The sequence below is a fragment of the Pyxicephalus adspersus genome, chromosome 10 (genome assembly GCF_032062135.1).
Source record: "Pyxicephalus adspersus chromosome 10, UCB_Pads_2.0, whole genome shotgun sequence".
Taxonomy (NCBI): Eukaryota; Metazoa; Chordata; class Amphibia; order Anura; family Pyxicephalidae; genus Pyxicephalus; species Pyxicephalus adspersus.
In genome coordinates this window covers 19,077,959-19,094,250 of record NC_092867.1, presented here as the reverse complement: position 1 = coordinate 19,094,250, position 16,292 = coordinate 19,077,959, and the positions used below count along the sequence as shown (strand labels likewise).

General features: G+C 37.4%; 1 protein-coding gene across 4 annotated transcripts in view; it reads right to left on the bottom strand.

The window, feature by feature from the left end:
* Positions 1-14,117: 14,117 nt before the first annotated feature.
* Positions 14,118-16,292, bottom strand: part of TRIM8 (tripartite motif containing 8) — a 69,354-nt gene continuing 67,179 nt past the window's right edge. For all 4 annotated transcript variants that reach the window (XM_072425238.1, XM_072425240.1, XM_072425236.1 and 1 more), the window contains one exon: positions 14,118-16,212. In XM_072425238.1, coding sequence (XP_072281339.1) covers positions 15,605-16,212 — 608 coding nt within the window. In that variant the 3' untranslated portion in view covers positions 14,118-15,604. The remainder of the gene's footprint in view (positions 16,213-16,292) is intronic.

Genomic DNA, 16,292 nt, shown 5'->3' with positions numbered 1-16,292 from the left:
ACTATCATGGGTGAAATTAAGTGATCCAGCAAATCTGAAATTGATCTGGTCTAGGATTTTTTTTTCCATTCCAGGTTTGCTGTATCACCCAGGTTCTCCAATGGTTTCCACCAGTCTTGGAGAGCTGTAATAAAACAGGCACTCTGTGTCAGTAACAGGTTTGGTTTTGAACAAGTGCCTCTTTTGCTGCATGTTTGTATTATTAAGTGATTTTTTATTTGAATTTTTGCATAATTTTGGGGAAAATTATGTTTTTTGCTCTTCTTTGCATTATCATCATCCTATAACAGGAAGCCCCCTGACTAAAACACTTTATTCCAGCACACTTAATATTATTTTTTTAAAAAGCTGAACATTTAGAATTAGACTCATTATGACTCACTGATAACCAGTGATATCATGTAGTGTTTATATCTGAAGAATGTAATGAAACAAAATGACAACATCATCCTTATTCCTAATAAACATACACAACAGTGCTTAGTCTGTGCACAGGATGGTATTCTAGCAGTTTTATGTGCTGCTCATATCTCACTACAGCCCAAGGCCAAAATTGTTAGCGTTCCATTAAAAAAATCACTAAATGGAAAGCTGTATCTAATAATCATTTCTCTACCCTCTGGAGAAAATAGGATTATATTAAACTTGACCTTTAAAAAAAAATTATATATATATGTGTTTCATAAATAAATATATATATATGTGTGTGTGTGTTATATAAATATATATATGGAAAATATAGGGGCTGCAACCGCTGCTACCCACCTACAAATGCTAAATGTAAAATGTAAATGTAGCTTTAAAATTGGGAGTACAGATGCTCAAAATGTGTTGCTTGGATCAATCGTTTCTAACCGTTTCCAAGTAGCTTGCTGTCCATGGTGACCATTTAAAAGTTCCTAAAAGCTCTGATGTTGTAAATAATTCTAATAATAATTCTAATGAGAACTGATAGTGGCCCTCCCCTACAAATGTTACACAGTATAGAAGCAGCACAGCACACGTAGCCAATCAGGTGTTCTGCAGTGCTCCTGATCCAAACAAGAACCCTGCAAGTTGCAATATCTAAAGCTAGTAAAGTACTTTCTTGTATTATAGGAGGAATAGACTGCAGAGATATAATCCTGCCCCTGTACAAAGCATTGGTCAGACCACCCCTGGAATATGCAGTCCAGTTTTGGACACCAGTTCACAAATTGTGGAATTGGAGAGAGTGCAGAGAAGGGCAAATAAATTATTAAAACTAATGGAGGAGCTCAGCTATGAGGAGAGATTAGCTGAACTGAATCTATTCTCCCTTGAGAAGAGACGTAAAGGGGGGATATGATCACCCTGTATAAATATATAAATGGTCCATATAGAGAACTCTCTTCCTCATTATTCACTTTGAGATCATTAAACTCCTTGCGTCTGGAGGAAAAGAAGTTTAAGCTCCGGATAAGGAAGGGATTCTTCACTGTAAGGTCTGTGAAAATGTGGAATCGGCTCCCTCAGGAAGTAGTTTCAGCAACTACTATAGATTGCTTTAAGAAAAAGCTGGATGTTTTTTTAGAACACAGAATATAACTGGAGCTGGGGATTAAGGAGTAAAAATAACAGTGACTGTTGATCCAGGGAACATCCGATTGCCTCATGAAATCAGGAAGGAATCTTTTCCCATAGGAGCAAATTGTACCAGGGTTTTTTTGCCTTCCTCTGGACCAACTATGATTTATAGGGTTCTATATCTGGGATATGTTTATTTCCCTAGTAGTTGCACTTGATGGACCTATGTCTTTTTTCAACCTGACCTACTATCTAACAATAGCAAGAGAGCAGAATGATGAGATTATTAGTGTGCTGCTTCTCCCTCACTGCCCAATCACAGGCTCAGGGGAGTGGAAAGACCTGGGGAAGTGACAAGCAGCAATGCGAATGCTACAGCTTTTGATGATTGGCCACATCTTATATATTGCCAACCTCTGCTGTCCTTAAACGTAAACCATCAAGCTACACTTACTATATTTTATAATACTACCTGATAGTTTCGGTACATATTTGTACATATAATGTAGGGCTATGAAGCTAAAAGGTAAAAGCTGAAGGTAAAAAAGGTGAAGCTGAGGGTAAAATACGATGAAAGCCTCAGCAACCCCCGATTCAGGACACTTTGATTCTACATTATGGGTAATATGTCCTAGCATCCATCCAGCTATAACCTCCACTGCGGAGAAGGTGATGTTGCTGCACATTCCCATGACAACTAGCATTAGTGCTCCGACCATCGTTTACAAGCCTCTAATCAGCAGCAATCACAAATAAATATATCATCTTGCCGAGGCCTTGCTGGCTTGGGGTCTAAGGTAAGAACCTTAATCACCTTGCTTTTAAGACAGCATTGAGCTTCATTTAGGTTTGTGTTATAGTTTCTGTGTGAAATTAGATTTGCAGGCTTACGTGTTAATGCATTTTGTCTGACTAAGCATATATTATGATCACATTAATCTAATGGCTTGAAAGGGGCCATTAGCCTTGGAAAAATAAGGTATCACCGGATGCCTGGGGTACCAGGAGGTTGAATTCTTATAATTTCTTGACAATTTAGCTTTGCTACTTTATATGTGTGTTGGTGGCCCCTCTTATTTTTGAGCACCAATTACCTAACCAGCTATTTAAAGAAGCTTGATCTCAGTAAATGGTTGCCTCTCGTGGAGGTCTTCTAAAGGCTTGGCTTGGTTGTTATACTAGCTGTTGTGTACTGCTACGTTTATGGGCCTGAATTAATAATGTTCTCCAAGGCTGGAGAGGATACACTTTCATCAGTGAAGCTGGGTGATCCAGCAAACCTGGAACGGATCTTGTCCAGGATTGAAAACATTTGCTATGAAATTGCTCATGACTTTTAGGAAATCCATTCCAGGTTTGCTGGACCACCCAGCTTCACTTATGAAAGTGTATTCTCGCCAGCCTCGGAGATCTTTATTAAATCAGGCCCATGGAGCTCATAACCCTCCTCAAGCATGGCTTGTAGCATTCTCTGTTCCTGGCTTGACTGATCTTCTAGAATCCTCTACCACGTTTTGTAGGCCTGACTCCTTTGGTGTCTTTTCTGCCTATTTCTAGCCCTTATATGACTACACACATATGGTGTAACTACGCATGGTGGTGGCAGTGTCATGCTTCAGGGGTTGCTTTTCCTAAGCTGGAACCAGGGCTTTAGTCAAGGTGGAAGGAATTATGAACAGTTCCAATTAATTTTGGCCCAAAGCCTTAAGGCGTCTGCTAGATGGCTGAAGATGAAGAGGAATTTCACCTTTCAACACAACAAAGACCCAAGATCCAGTTTAACAAAAGAAAAAGTAAAACATTTCGAAAAGGCCCAGCCAGAGCTCAAACCTAAATAGAAAATCTGTGGGGTGTCCTGAAGAGATGACAGATTTGGAACAATTTTGAAAGAAAGAGGGGACAGATAATTATTCAAGATATGCCATGCTGATAGACCCAAGAAGACTGAATGCTGTCATTAAATCAAAAGGTGTTGAACAAAGTATTAGTTTAAGGGTGTGCACATGTATGCAACCAGTTTATTGTATGTTTTTATATTTTTTTATGTCTAATTTTAGATTAGTTTGTTTTTCAATTGAATTGTACAAGTCCTGTGGGAAAATGTTTGAAATGATATATTGTGTTTTGTTTTTTTTTTACATTATGTGGCATTTTAATACATATTGGTTTTTATGTTTTGTTTTGTTTTTCAAAATGAAATTTAGGCTTTATTGATAGGCAAAAAGAATAAAAACAACTTAATACATAGTTTATACTTTTATATCCACTGTATGTGTATTGGTCAAGTAAACTGTTTTCTGTATACTTGTCCTAGGTCATGGTGACAAAGCAAGCAGTTGTGCCATAATTGCCCTAGAATTTTTACAATCTATGGCAGCCTGCAAGTTCCTCTCATGACTATTTTTTCCTTTACGTTCTACAGAAAGTAAAGCAACATCTGCTTTGTCACCTCTGCTTCCCACATGCAGAGAGGATGTACAGTACATAGCCTGAGAACTTGTCAAGCTTCTTATGGTGTGGCCTGATTATGTCTGCATGTCTGTATATATGCTGCTCTGGATGAAATATTAATGAGAACCAGGCTACTCCTAATAAACTAAACAGGACTAGTCTTATATGTGCCTGCTGGAAGCCACTTGCGTTAAAAATTGATTTTGGTTTTTGCATAAAGCCATTAGGCTTTTCTATTCAGCGTTTGCAACACCTAGTCAAAAAAATTGTCTATGCAGTATAAGCAGGAATTAATGTGAGAACCACACAATGAAAAATTACTGTCAGGGCCCCTGATATATTTGGCTGCTCCAGGGACCCGAACGGGCCAGAATTTATCTATAGTAAACCATGTTTGTGGCAAACAGAATATACATGGCACAGTAACTCTGCATTATAGACAAAGGTACAACAGCAAGAATGATTTCTCTAGCTGTAAAGTGGTGATCACAAAACTTAAAATAAAATATGCTGAAATTTTCTTATAAAATACAGGTAAAGTGTATCTAAACCCAAGAACAAAAAAGTAATATATAGCATATACTGGTGTGGTAGCTGTATTAGGCTTTTTAGGCTTCATTCCTTTATTTTGCCAGCAACACATTTGCTATCCTAAGGTGGCAGCACTCACTTACCGTGCTGTATTTATGAAGAAGCGGCAATGTCACATTATAACAAAGCTACACCCCCCCTCTAAGCAGAGGCAGAGAGTACAGAAACTTATCAGCTCATATTATTTTTGGTAGGATGAATAGGTGCTTTTTAATCTAGCATGGTTGGCTCAGTGGCTAGCGCTCTCGCCTTTGTAGCACTGGGGTCCCTGGGTTGGAATCATATATAGGACAATAACTGCATGGAGTATCTCTTTGTTTTCCTTGTCTTTCCATGGGTTGCCTCCCACATCCCCAAAACATGCAGGTAGGTTATACTTTAAAAGAAGTTTGTACCTAAAAAAATATGGAAACTATATAATAAAATATTATTTGCCTCCAAGATCAATACATTTTAAAACTATCTCTTGATAAAAGGAATGGTCAACTTGCTCATATAATTTCAAACTCTAGAATATTTTATAATGATGTCACATGACCATCTGAAGATCATATTCCAGCAGAGAAAATCAGAGATCTATAATCTTGTTGCCATCCCTCGCATTGTGACATCATGACACTACCTGGGGAGTCTCAGGACCCTCTGAGTGTTTGGTCATTGAACTTTTTGGACCAATGGGCAGCATTCACGTTCCCATGCAGCAACATGAGAACTACAAGAAGGAATCTCTATGACGAAAGACCTGGTTATAGAAGACTCAGGAACTGGCTCATCATTTGATTATGGTTTCATGTAAGTAAAGTATGATGGACTTATTTTTTAAAAATAAAACCTTTAGGTATTTTTGGAAAAGAAATCCAAGACTGTGCCATAATCCTGTCTCTGCTGTGCACATCCACTGCATAGTGCACGAGTCACTATAGTGAAAATTAAATAACAGCCCATCCAATTCATGCAATTCATGTTGCAATATCCAGCGCTCTGCCTATATGTGGCCATTTGTAGCATTTGAGCCAATTAAATTGTTAAAAAATGTTACTGTGTACATCATTTGACAAAGGCTACGATATGGAAGAGGACATAGGAAACCACGGAGAAAGAAAAGGTACTTCAGATATTGCATTCACTGGGATCACATGTTTACAAATCAGAAGAATAAGCCAGCACATTACACATTTAAGGGTGGGGTGCATACCCACAGGCCAAGGAGTGAACTTATTAGAAAATACAAATCTATAAAAACATGGTGATGAGAATTAGGGTGTGTGCAGAAAATTGATATCCTCAAATCTTATACACAAACTATATACGTAAACTGGCTCCACCTGTCAAAAACGTGGAAAACACAGACTGATACCATGAAGGAAGTTAACTGTCCAATATAAAAATAGGGATTTTACTCACTAACATATCATTGTGAAATGATGGAGGTTGGATAGCTGTAAAATGTAGTCCTTCATATGCAGACAATACATGGATAAATGGACATACTGTTTGTGTCAGGAAGTGTTCTCAATTTTAAAGCTGACAAACAGCTAAACTACATGAATGGATCTGTTGTCTTTCTCATTTATTGAATCTTTCATCTGCAGGTTATTCTGCAGTTAATCTACAATGGATTACACACTGTTAGCTAGCCCAGTGTCCTTGATTTAAATATCGGCTTTGTTAAAGTCTTACATTATTTTCTCAATTTTTATTTTTTAAGAGTAGGCCAGTCAACCAGAGCTACCTTGTTTTCCCATGTGGCCATATGCCACATCCCTGTTTCCAATCAGTTGACAATGGAAAAGAGGAGGGACATTTCTGGGTAAAATGGAGATTGTCTTTCCTATCATACAACACAGAGGAATCATCTGTCTGATTCGGTTCATACTTGCAACAGCCACATGGAACTCTGATTTTCCTTCTATTCCTACTTCCCACCTTTAGTGACTTAGTTGCCTTCAGCTGCTTTACAATACCTATGAAGTAGTGAAAAAAAATCATTAAAAATGAATTACCTTTATATGTGTTTATTAGAAAAGTTACCTCTTGAATATTTGAAAAGTATTAAGCTTCCGGTCCAAAACCATGTAGGTCATATGTATCATTTTTAGACAGATCTGATAATTAGAGGATGAAAGTTCCTCTTCTTAAAGGATATAATGTTATACATAAAGTTGGGTTCCAATTATTTTCTCCAAGAAACATCTGACATTTTTCTGTATTTGCTTCACCCAAAAAGTGAACTTAGGAAAAAGCTTTGGTCCCATAATGCTTTGGGCGGACTTCTAGGAGCAGCTGGGGCAGGTGAGTGTAATTTGGAGAGGGTGCTGGGAAGTTAGGACTTTTAAAGGATAAGTGTAATTAAGGAACATCTAAATATGAACAATATTTGGTATATTTTAACTAAAAACTTTACTTTTATTATCAGACTTCGAAAAAGTAGTAACTTCTGAAACAATTTGATAGGAAATGGAAAAATGGAATATGGCTAGCCACAATAATGCTTTGGATATATTTGGTCTTGCTTGTGGTTACCTGGAAAGGAGAAGGACATAACCCCATGGCTATATCTCCTGACATTCTACAGTTGGATAAAGGACTCCTAGGACTCCTATTTTTATCAAACAGGGAATCAGACATTCCCTCAAACATTCACTTGTGGAAATCTTTCAGGTTCATGGGTTTTATTGGCAATAATAATTTCCCAACGTATGTTTGAGGAAATGTCAGATTTCCTTTTTTTTATAAATAGAGCTTTAATGGGTCACTCGAGATTCTAAAACAAGAAAAGTATTTTTCAGTCCTGAGATGTTTACCAGAGGCTTGAACTATAGACATTAAGAAAGAGATGCAATGGAAAGAGAAGAGTTTCATTGTGAATAGTATGTTATGTAAGCACAGTTGAAAAATAGAAGTCAGACTTGTGGGGGAAGCGTGAGTGTAAAAAACAAGGGCTTGTTTTTCTTATCCATTAAAAAAACCTGAAAGTTTGCGAAGCATCACATGATTGTTTATTTAAACATTGTTATTGGACATCACTCATATGTGCCCTGCCATCAATCATTGTTCAAATGTAATGACATCTGGCTCCATCACGTCTTTCTCTTTGTTTACAATGACCATTCATTCTTTCAAGGGCCACATTGGCCAAGCTCAGTTCCACCATTTGTATTTCTTCAATGCTTCTGTCCAAGATGACTGAAGGAATGCAAAGCTTTGTCAGACTGCAGCCCACTTAGCAAAAAATGAGCCACACCTTCCGTACACAACAGGTCGTAGATCGGAATAAATGAAACTTGTCAGGAATCTGGATTTGACTGCTGCAACAGAGATTCACAATTTTTGTATGATGTAAGCAATAACCGATCTGTAATGATAAGGTTCGGGTTCCCTACCACCTTGGGTATTCAGTAAATCCAAATATTAATAAAGAAACATTAGCAAATTTTAGCATTTCATTCACCTGATCATTAATCCTTGTATCGGTCACCATCAATACTTTTTGAACAACCACTATTGTGAAAGATATTTTATTTTGATATATCTTTATACTGCTAATGGTAGAAGTTAGTATTTGAGATTCTTTTTATTTAATGTACCAGAATTTATATTGGCTTCATCATTTAAATGCAGATCAAGCAGCCCATCAAATAAGACAGATGGTGGGATGGTGGGGCAATCTCCAACTCTGTGTGTTTGTGTATGTATATGTGTATGTATATATATATATATATATATATATATATATAAAATAAATACTGTCAGGTTTAAAGGGCAGACACCTCAATACAAAAAGGTTGGTCTAATGTGACTGACATTTGACAGAGATCCAAAGTAGACTTTTGTCCAGAATTCCATTTTCAGTAATTGAACAGTACTAGCAGGACTCATACCCTATTAATAATTTATTGAATTTAACATTTGCAAAAATGGGAATAGCAAAATTACCATTGAAGTGGACTCTTGAGATAGCCATGTTACAGCGGACTTTTGTAGGCCTGTGGCCATTTGCTACCAAAGCATTGTGGGACACTGTTTCAGTGTGTCTGATGTCTGGCCAAAATGTTTTATGTAGAATCAACAAATATGAGTTTTTTGTCAAACCAGGAAATTGCACATTTACTTACACTATATTGTGATGCAACCTGGATTTGTGAAGAAAATGTTGGTCTTTCTGACAGATGAAAACCATGACTGTCAATAGATTACTCTAGAGTACTGTAATAGTTACATACATTCACATATACTATATAGTACTTCTTTTTTTATCTACTTGTGCTAGAAAACAGATAATAAATTGCCTATTTTTTTTTTAATGAAGCTAAAGGAAAGAGTTTTATTGTGGTCACATACACAACAGAACGATCTTCCAAAATTGGCCATTATTCTTCACCAATAAATCTATAGCAAGGTGGCAGGACATGCAAGTATAAAATGTATTCTATTACAAAATACTTCTTTCCTTTAGACCTACTTCATGTAGCCTTATAATACTGAGCTGTGGGGTGCAGGAGCACAGACATCCATGGTTGATCTAGAACAGGGGTGGCCACACTTTTTTGACTCGCAAGCTACTTTTAAAATGACCAAGTCAAAATGATCCACCAACAAAAAAAAACTCAATATCTCCTGTGCCAGCTAGAGTTTATTTTGAAAGGCAGGGCTCTGCAATCTTCTCACGTTGCCTTTGCAATCTACCAATAGATTGCGATCCACCTGTTGGCCACCCTTGATCTAGAAGATCACACATATGTTTCTGCCAAGGAAGGTGTATACAAAGATGTAAATGCATGTTTAATTCAACAACTAATTGCAATGTGCACTTTAATCCTATAGAGTCCAATGAGTTAGGAAACTTCATTATTTTTGAATGTGCTGCTAACTAAACAGGACAAGAATAATTTTTTTGTTCTTCTAAACTCACCATACCATAACTTATGGACAGTCGGCATTTGCATTGGGTTACAATATGGGGTATGTACTGGAGTCACAATGAATGCCACTATAACTCATCACACTCATCACAGGTGTTACTATCATTGTGTTAACCTACAGTAAAACATACATTTACTATATTTTACCAAAAGGCACAAATTTAAATCTAGACTGAAAATTCTGTGGACTTTAGAAGTTCCATGCTCTGTGTATTAGGAGGTATGGTCTTAAACTGACAATGTGTGCTTAAACCTTTTAGAAAGTTGGCAGTTACCTAATGTTGACTTAAAAAAATATGGTAAATAAATTTCAAACTGGGAACTGTTATGAGAAACAGGGAAGCTCTGTTGTATTAGCTGTCAAGGAAATTACACACGCACAGGAAATTATGCTTTTGGTATACCTGCTGCTTTGTATATGTCAGGGAATGTTTCTCAAATATCATTTTCACATGACAAGAGGTCAGAAGTCTTTGACAAGTTCGCTTAGAGAAAGTAGTACCGATATGTAACTTGTATCCCATGCCATACAAATCTCAACTGAAAAGGTGTCTATAGAATGGACACAAACATGCAGATCCCCCAGATAAAGGGTATATGGGTATTTTTGGCTATCTATCTATCTATCTATCTATCAATATATATATATATATATATATATATATATATATATAAACACACACGATGATGATATGGTATAGAAGCGAACATATAGTAAATTATGGCAACCACATTGTCGTTAACCAAAGTAATCCAATTCCTGTTGTGTTATGGTCGATCTTTTCAGTATTGTGTTGAATAAGCCTGCAGGTGTTTGCAAAATAAAATAGTGTTTCCCCTATATTGTTTTCAAGGAAATAGAAACCTGAGACATTTATATACTTATGGTGTGAAGGCATTGTGTTAGCTGCCATGTCAGACAAAAAAAAGTTGTATTTTTACTTATTTTTTTAGTAGTTAATAAAGCAAAAATCCTACTATCATGTATTGAAAGACCAATGCCATAAAAGATTGTTCTGTACATGGGCAGGATAGCTGAAGACCACAAACACCACAGTGGTAGTTTTCAGTGTGTGCTAGATCCCCTTCATTGCTCTAACATTGCCAGGACACTGGTTCCACTAGCGACACTGATCATATTCTATTTCAATCATTTATATTATTATTTTCCTAAACACTCAACACAATTTAATGCTGTAGCTCCAAATGCCAAAGTTAATCAACAGTGTGCTACCCCCTTTGGGGCTTCTGATTCTAAGGTGACCACCTGCAGTAAACTAGTCTTATGATATCTTAAAGGTTCCGTGGCTGGGTAATTTATTATTAAATTGGTAAAGTATTTATTTTTTAACATGCAAAAAATGAGCTTAAACGTGACTCAGTCATAAGAACATTTAAGAAATTTGGTTCCAGGATTACTTATACACAATGCTTGGTTGTGTCTGACTTCGGCATGTATCACAGACCAAGACTGAGCGTGTTAGAATTATCTAGCTCTAGACTTTTCCTAAGGTAAACAGCACTAAAGTTAAAGAATCAAAATGACTGCTAGGGAGCCAAAAGTCTCAAAGATAAGTTTAGTGATGGCAGCCTCCAATATTCTCTCATAATCGTGTTCCTTTAATAAAAAGCACTCACTGACCACTGTAGCTGTAGACACAGTAGAAGCAAGACTAAGTATTTCTACCAACAGCTAAATTCATCATGCCCAACCAGCCTTCCTACATCTAACGTGAGTATAGGGAAAATGGAAGAACGGAGGTGAACTGCAGAGGGCTGACTTTGGTGTTACTGATTTGATGATGTCTGTCTGTAGGTCAACAAATGTTTCTTTAAAGTTCTCTAAAGTTTTCATGGCATTCCACTTTAAGAGCACACAGAGCCCAAGCAAAGTCTGAAGTTACACTAGCAGGTTCCTTAAAAAAATGCTAGACTAGCATACCAAGCAAGATTTTTTTTGTTATGCATTCATGATTAAACCTGTAAGAAGCTGCCTTGTGTGAGCAGTACACTTCCAGACTGCTGCTCCCACACACAGGTCTAACAAGCCATCTACATAGTAATGGAGGTAACGGCATTGGAGACTTGGACGGGTGAGTGATAACAGCAGTCTATCCCTCCATCAAACTGTTTCAAAAGGGCAACTTCTTTCAGAATAAATGAAGAACATGTAATGACAAAAAATAAATAAAGTGTATAAAGTTTGCATGTTCTCCCCTTTGGTTTAGTGAATTTTCTTCTGGCAATCTTGTTTCCTCACAGATATATGTTGGCAGGTTAAGTGTCCCCCCTTAAAAAAACTGACCTTATACTATGATAGGAACATGTAAACACTCCTGGTGACCAAAGACAAACCTAAATTCAGAGTATATATAAACAAATATATAACCAGGGCTTACATCAACTTTGGAAAACATGAGCCTACAGGTCCCAGCCTATAGTGACAACCTCTGTGTTTTCTGGATATGCTAATTTTAGAGAATAAAAGGTTAATGGAAGGCAAAAAACTTCTCAAGGGGCCCAAGATTTCCCACACCTTTTCTTGAGATGCAGATGAAATTAAACATCTGATATGAATATAATTTCCATGCAGCCGTGATTACACCTTTAGGATAGGGGTTTATGATTTCAGGAAGTGAGCAAGTCTCATTGCAACAAAGAGCTAAGTAATCTGTCTAGACATTTCTAATTACTGGAATTTTTATTGCAAACACTGGCATGCTATTTTTATGTAACCATGCTTACATTACCAGAGGCTACTATTTCATATTTTGAAATCCCTCTAAACAGTTTACTGGGTGGCTATATAATCAGTGTTCTTATTTGTAATTTCCAGTGAGAACCCCAACACAAGAAACACCAGAAGGCCTCAGCACTGACTGTTTCTGCATGTTATTATTGCTCAGAGTACGGTGCAGGTTGATCATCTGACATTTGCACATCTTGAAAAGTTGATTGGCTAGTCCAACTATTGGTAAACCATTTTCCTGTGACCAAGAGATATCTTAAATATGGTAATATCAGTATTGTTTTAGGCATTTTTTTTTTAAGTTATTTGCTAAACTTAATTCTAAACAATTCTTTAAAAAATAAACTTACTTCCCTTTTCACAATCTATTCTTTATTGTACACAGAGGTTTGCACTCACAGCGCACTGTGCAATTCTGGCTGCCAGGAATGAATAGACTCCTGTGCACAGGACTCATGTATTTCTTTCCTTGGCAAATCAAGATGGCCACTGATCCCAAACCCAGAAGAGGTCCAGGTGAAGATGCTTGAGTCAGCGATGTAGAGGAGAGGCGAGGCGAGTTTAGCTTACAAATTTGAGCAGGTAACTTTTTTTTAAGGAACAGGCAATATATCTAATGCAAATGAATATTATGTGTACCTGTCTTTTATTTTGTTTAAGTTTATTTCCACTTTAAAATAATGAGTTGCTGTGAACACAATAGATTTCTGTACCTTCTGTACGCTGCATACACATGTGGAATTATTGTTCTTTCCAACGACTACGGACTGCACGATGCATGAACGAGTGATGTACATACAGCACCGTTCTGCACTATGGAGAGGGGAGGGGGAGAACGACGGAGCGGCACCCCTCTGCGCGCTCTACCTCTTTCCTTGCAATAGGATTGGTCGTCGTCCATGGATCCGCCAGGACAGTCGTTCTGATGATGGAGGACGGGTGCTGTACACATGCCAGAGCCGATTATCAGGCGAGAACCATTGGATGTGTGTTTGTAGCTTTAGTCCTAACGTCCAAGGACATGTAGCATACCCCACTACCCATCAAAACCAATCTAACTAGATAACAGGCCTATGCACATAAAGGGGAGGAAGGGGAGTAAAATGAATTAGTATTTTTGTGAAAAATATTGTTTGTATATGTGTTTTGTTTATTTGGTCTTGTATGTTTATATATAATAAAAACTGTATTATTTAAAACAGGCCTTGCAAGGGTCCTAAGTAATCAGAGAGGTTGTCTCATTACATTATCAGGCAGCATTTTTTTAAAAGGCACCTCTAACAGTCAAGAAGGGTGGCTGACTTGGGGGTAGAAAGGAGACTACTTCCTTTTCCTGTTCATATTAGGAAAACATTTTCTTACATTGGTCCCGACGCCAAAAAGGGACCAAGAGATGATGTCAAGTGAACAGGAAACAGATTACTCAGGCAGCATTTAGCCCACGGTCTGAAGTCTTCCTGTATGTATCTTGCTGCATATTGTATGCACTGTCTTTGTTGGTTATTTTGGGTGTACAAAGGTCAGCCATTAGCAGACAAATTTCCCATGGGCTGAGAAGTCTGTCAATTTATTCCATGCCTGGTGCACCATCAACCTACTGCAATTCTTGTACTACACTCACATTTTGGAATGATCCAAAAGTTTGTACATTCTTTTAATTGATCATTTGCCAACACCTCCATCCATGACCTAATTTGTGCCACTGATCCTCAGATCAGTCATACAGCCAGATAAACTAGGTCATGTGTAGTCACTTTGTCCCTTGAGAGTCTCCGGTCTCAGCTGATAAAATGCTTTTTTCAGGTCACATTCAAATAAAACAGCACGAAAAGATACAAACAGGATAAAAACTCATTAGATACTTTATAAAAAGATTTTTATTTCATTTTTGTTTGTTTTGACCAAGAAAGCGGGACTGCTGCTTAAGAGGAGCGTGGTATGATCATTTTACCTCCAGATCCAACACTGATATAGAAAAATGCAAGAAATCACAGGAGCGCATTATCTGCTGTATGTCATGCAGTATTTGCTACTTCCAGTGCTCAGTTGTCCAACTGGCGCCCATCTAGCCACAAGCGCCTTCCCAATGTGGTTTTTTTCGCCATTAAAGTCCCTTAGCAACATACAGTACAAAGTCTTATTGCTGTAATATTACAATATGGCATTAAATGGTTCATTAGTTAATGCTGCAGAAAAAAAAGAAAAAGTGCTTGGACCTTAATCTGTACATACATACATTTTGTAATTTGTTTTTTTTAATTACATTTGTGGCACTCCAGATATTTGTCATCTATAAAGCAAAACCTTCCACTTTTAAGTGAAGAAAATTTGAATTGCACTTTTTTTTAACATGTATTTGGAATGTTAAAGAAATAAAACAAAAAGTTTAAGAATTGTTTTTAAGCTAAAAGACCATTTACCATGTGGGGGGGGTACAAATTCATGTATGTATATATACTTCATAACTATAACGTTGGTCCATGAAACTGTATACTGAAGATTCTTTTTTTGATTTTTTTTAACCATTTTACTAATTTAAAAAGTTACATATAGGATTAAAAATTAAAAAAAAATTACCCTGTATTTCTTCTTCCTTTATGTACAACATGTATCTTTTAACGCATTTGCCCCTGCAATTTATAATTCCAATGTGTTCAAAAATATTGTCTTATTTGATAGGGTTGGCTTCAAGTAAAGGAGCAGAACAGAGAAATATGTTTATATTCATCTACTGTTCAATGTTAGAACATGCAGTTCAGCGCTCCAGTTGAGTAGAAAGTCCAATACTGCATGAATGAAAAGTTCACAGGAGCATGCGGTCTTTCTGGAAAAAGAAGTGACCATTCCCTTTTTCAGTGCAGTCGCACATATTCTTCTAATCTTTGTATATTTACACATACTTTTAAAAATAAAAAAGAGGAAAAAGAAAAAAAAAAACAGTGTCTATATGATAAGTGGCCTTTTAACTTAAAACTCCTATCACATGAGACTTTTTTTCTAAATAATAGTTAACCAAGTTGAAAAATAAAAACACACACAAAAGGAAAAAAACGTAAAAAAGAACAAAAGAGGGGTCATTTAGCACAAACGATAAAAGATCAGCAAAAGGCTTCAAAGCATTGAAAAAAAATAAAATCATCGTCTCTTCTGGTGGGTAAAAGGCATACACCTTAGTCTAAAAATGTAAAGAATTAAAGCAAAAGTTATGAGACAATCTAATGGTAACCAAATTCAGAAGTGGAAAAGTTATCCACTGCTAAACAAGGCTGGGTTTATTTCTGTCCCAGGTTGAGAGTCTTTAATTTTTTTGAAATGCATATTTATCAAGGCTAGTTTGCTCTAAGACTTAACTGGTGACATAGTGTTTGGTGGCTGGCTGCCCATAAACCCTATAGAAATCTTGGCGGCCATGCTGCTGGGAAGCATCAATCCATTCTCTCACAGCGAGTCCTGGAAGAGATTGTGTTACAGATGGAGTGGGTGGAAGAGGATGAGAATACTCCTGGGAAGAGACTGTCCATGGGAAGTGGCCAGACCTGGGATACGGCTGGTGTCCACTGTGGTTGGACACTGAGGAGCAATAACAGTTGTCCACAGAGCAGACTAGAATCTTGCGTCCTCCATATTGGGAAAGGACGGACTGTTGAGATGAGGAGCTATTCGGGTAGTGGGAGGGGTTGAAGACAGAGTTGGAGTGGACCGGCTGAGGGCCACTGGGAAGTCCTACGATATGCTGGGTGGAGCTGCAAGGCACCATGGGTTGTGTTGACTGGCCCTCACCAGTGGAAGAACCCTGGCTTATGTACTGGCCGCTAACAGTTCCTGGCGCCGGGTCAAGGAAGCTACCTTCAGGGAATGCAGCTGAATGCTTGCGTTTTTCTGCCCCTGAGCTGCTTACATTGCAGGCGTACATCGGAATGCTCTGCAGAAACGGCACAGGTGTGCTAAATGGACCTAAAGAGAAAAAAAAAATTATTGCACCAACATATACAACCACATGTGGACACAATCAATAACTTCTATTTGCCGTTAAA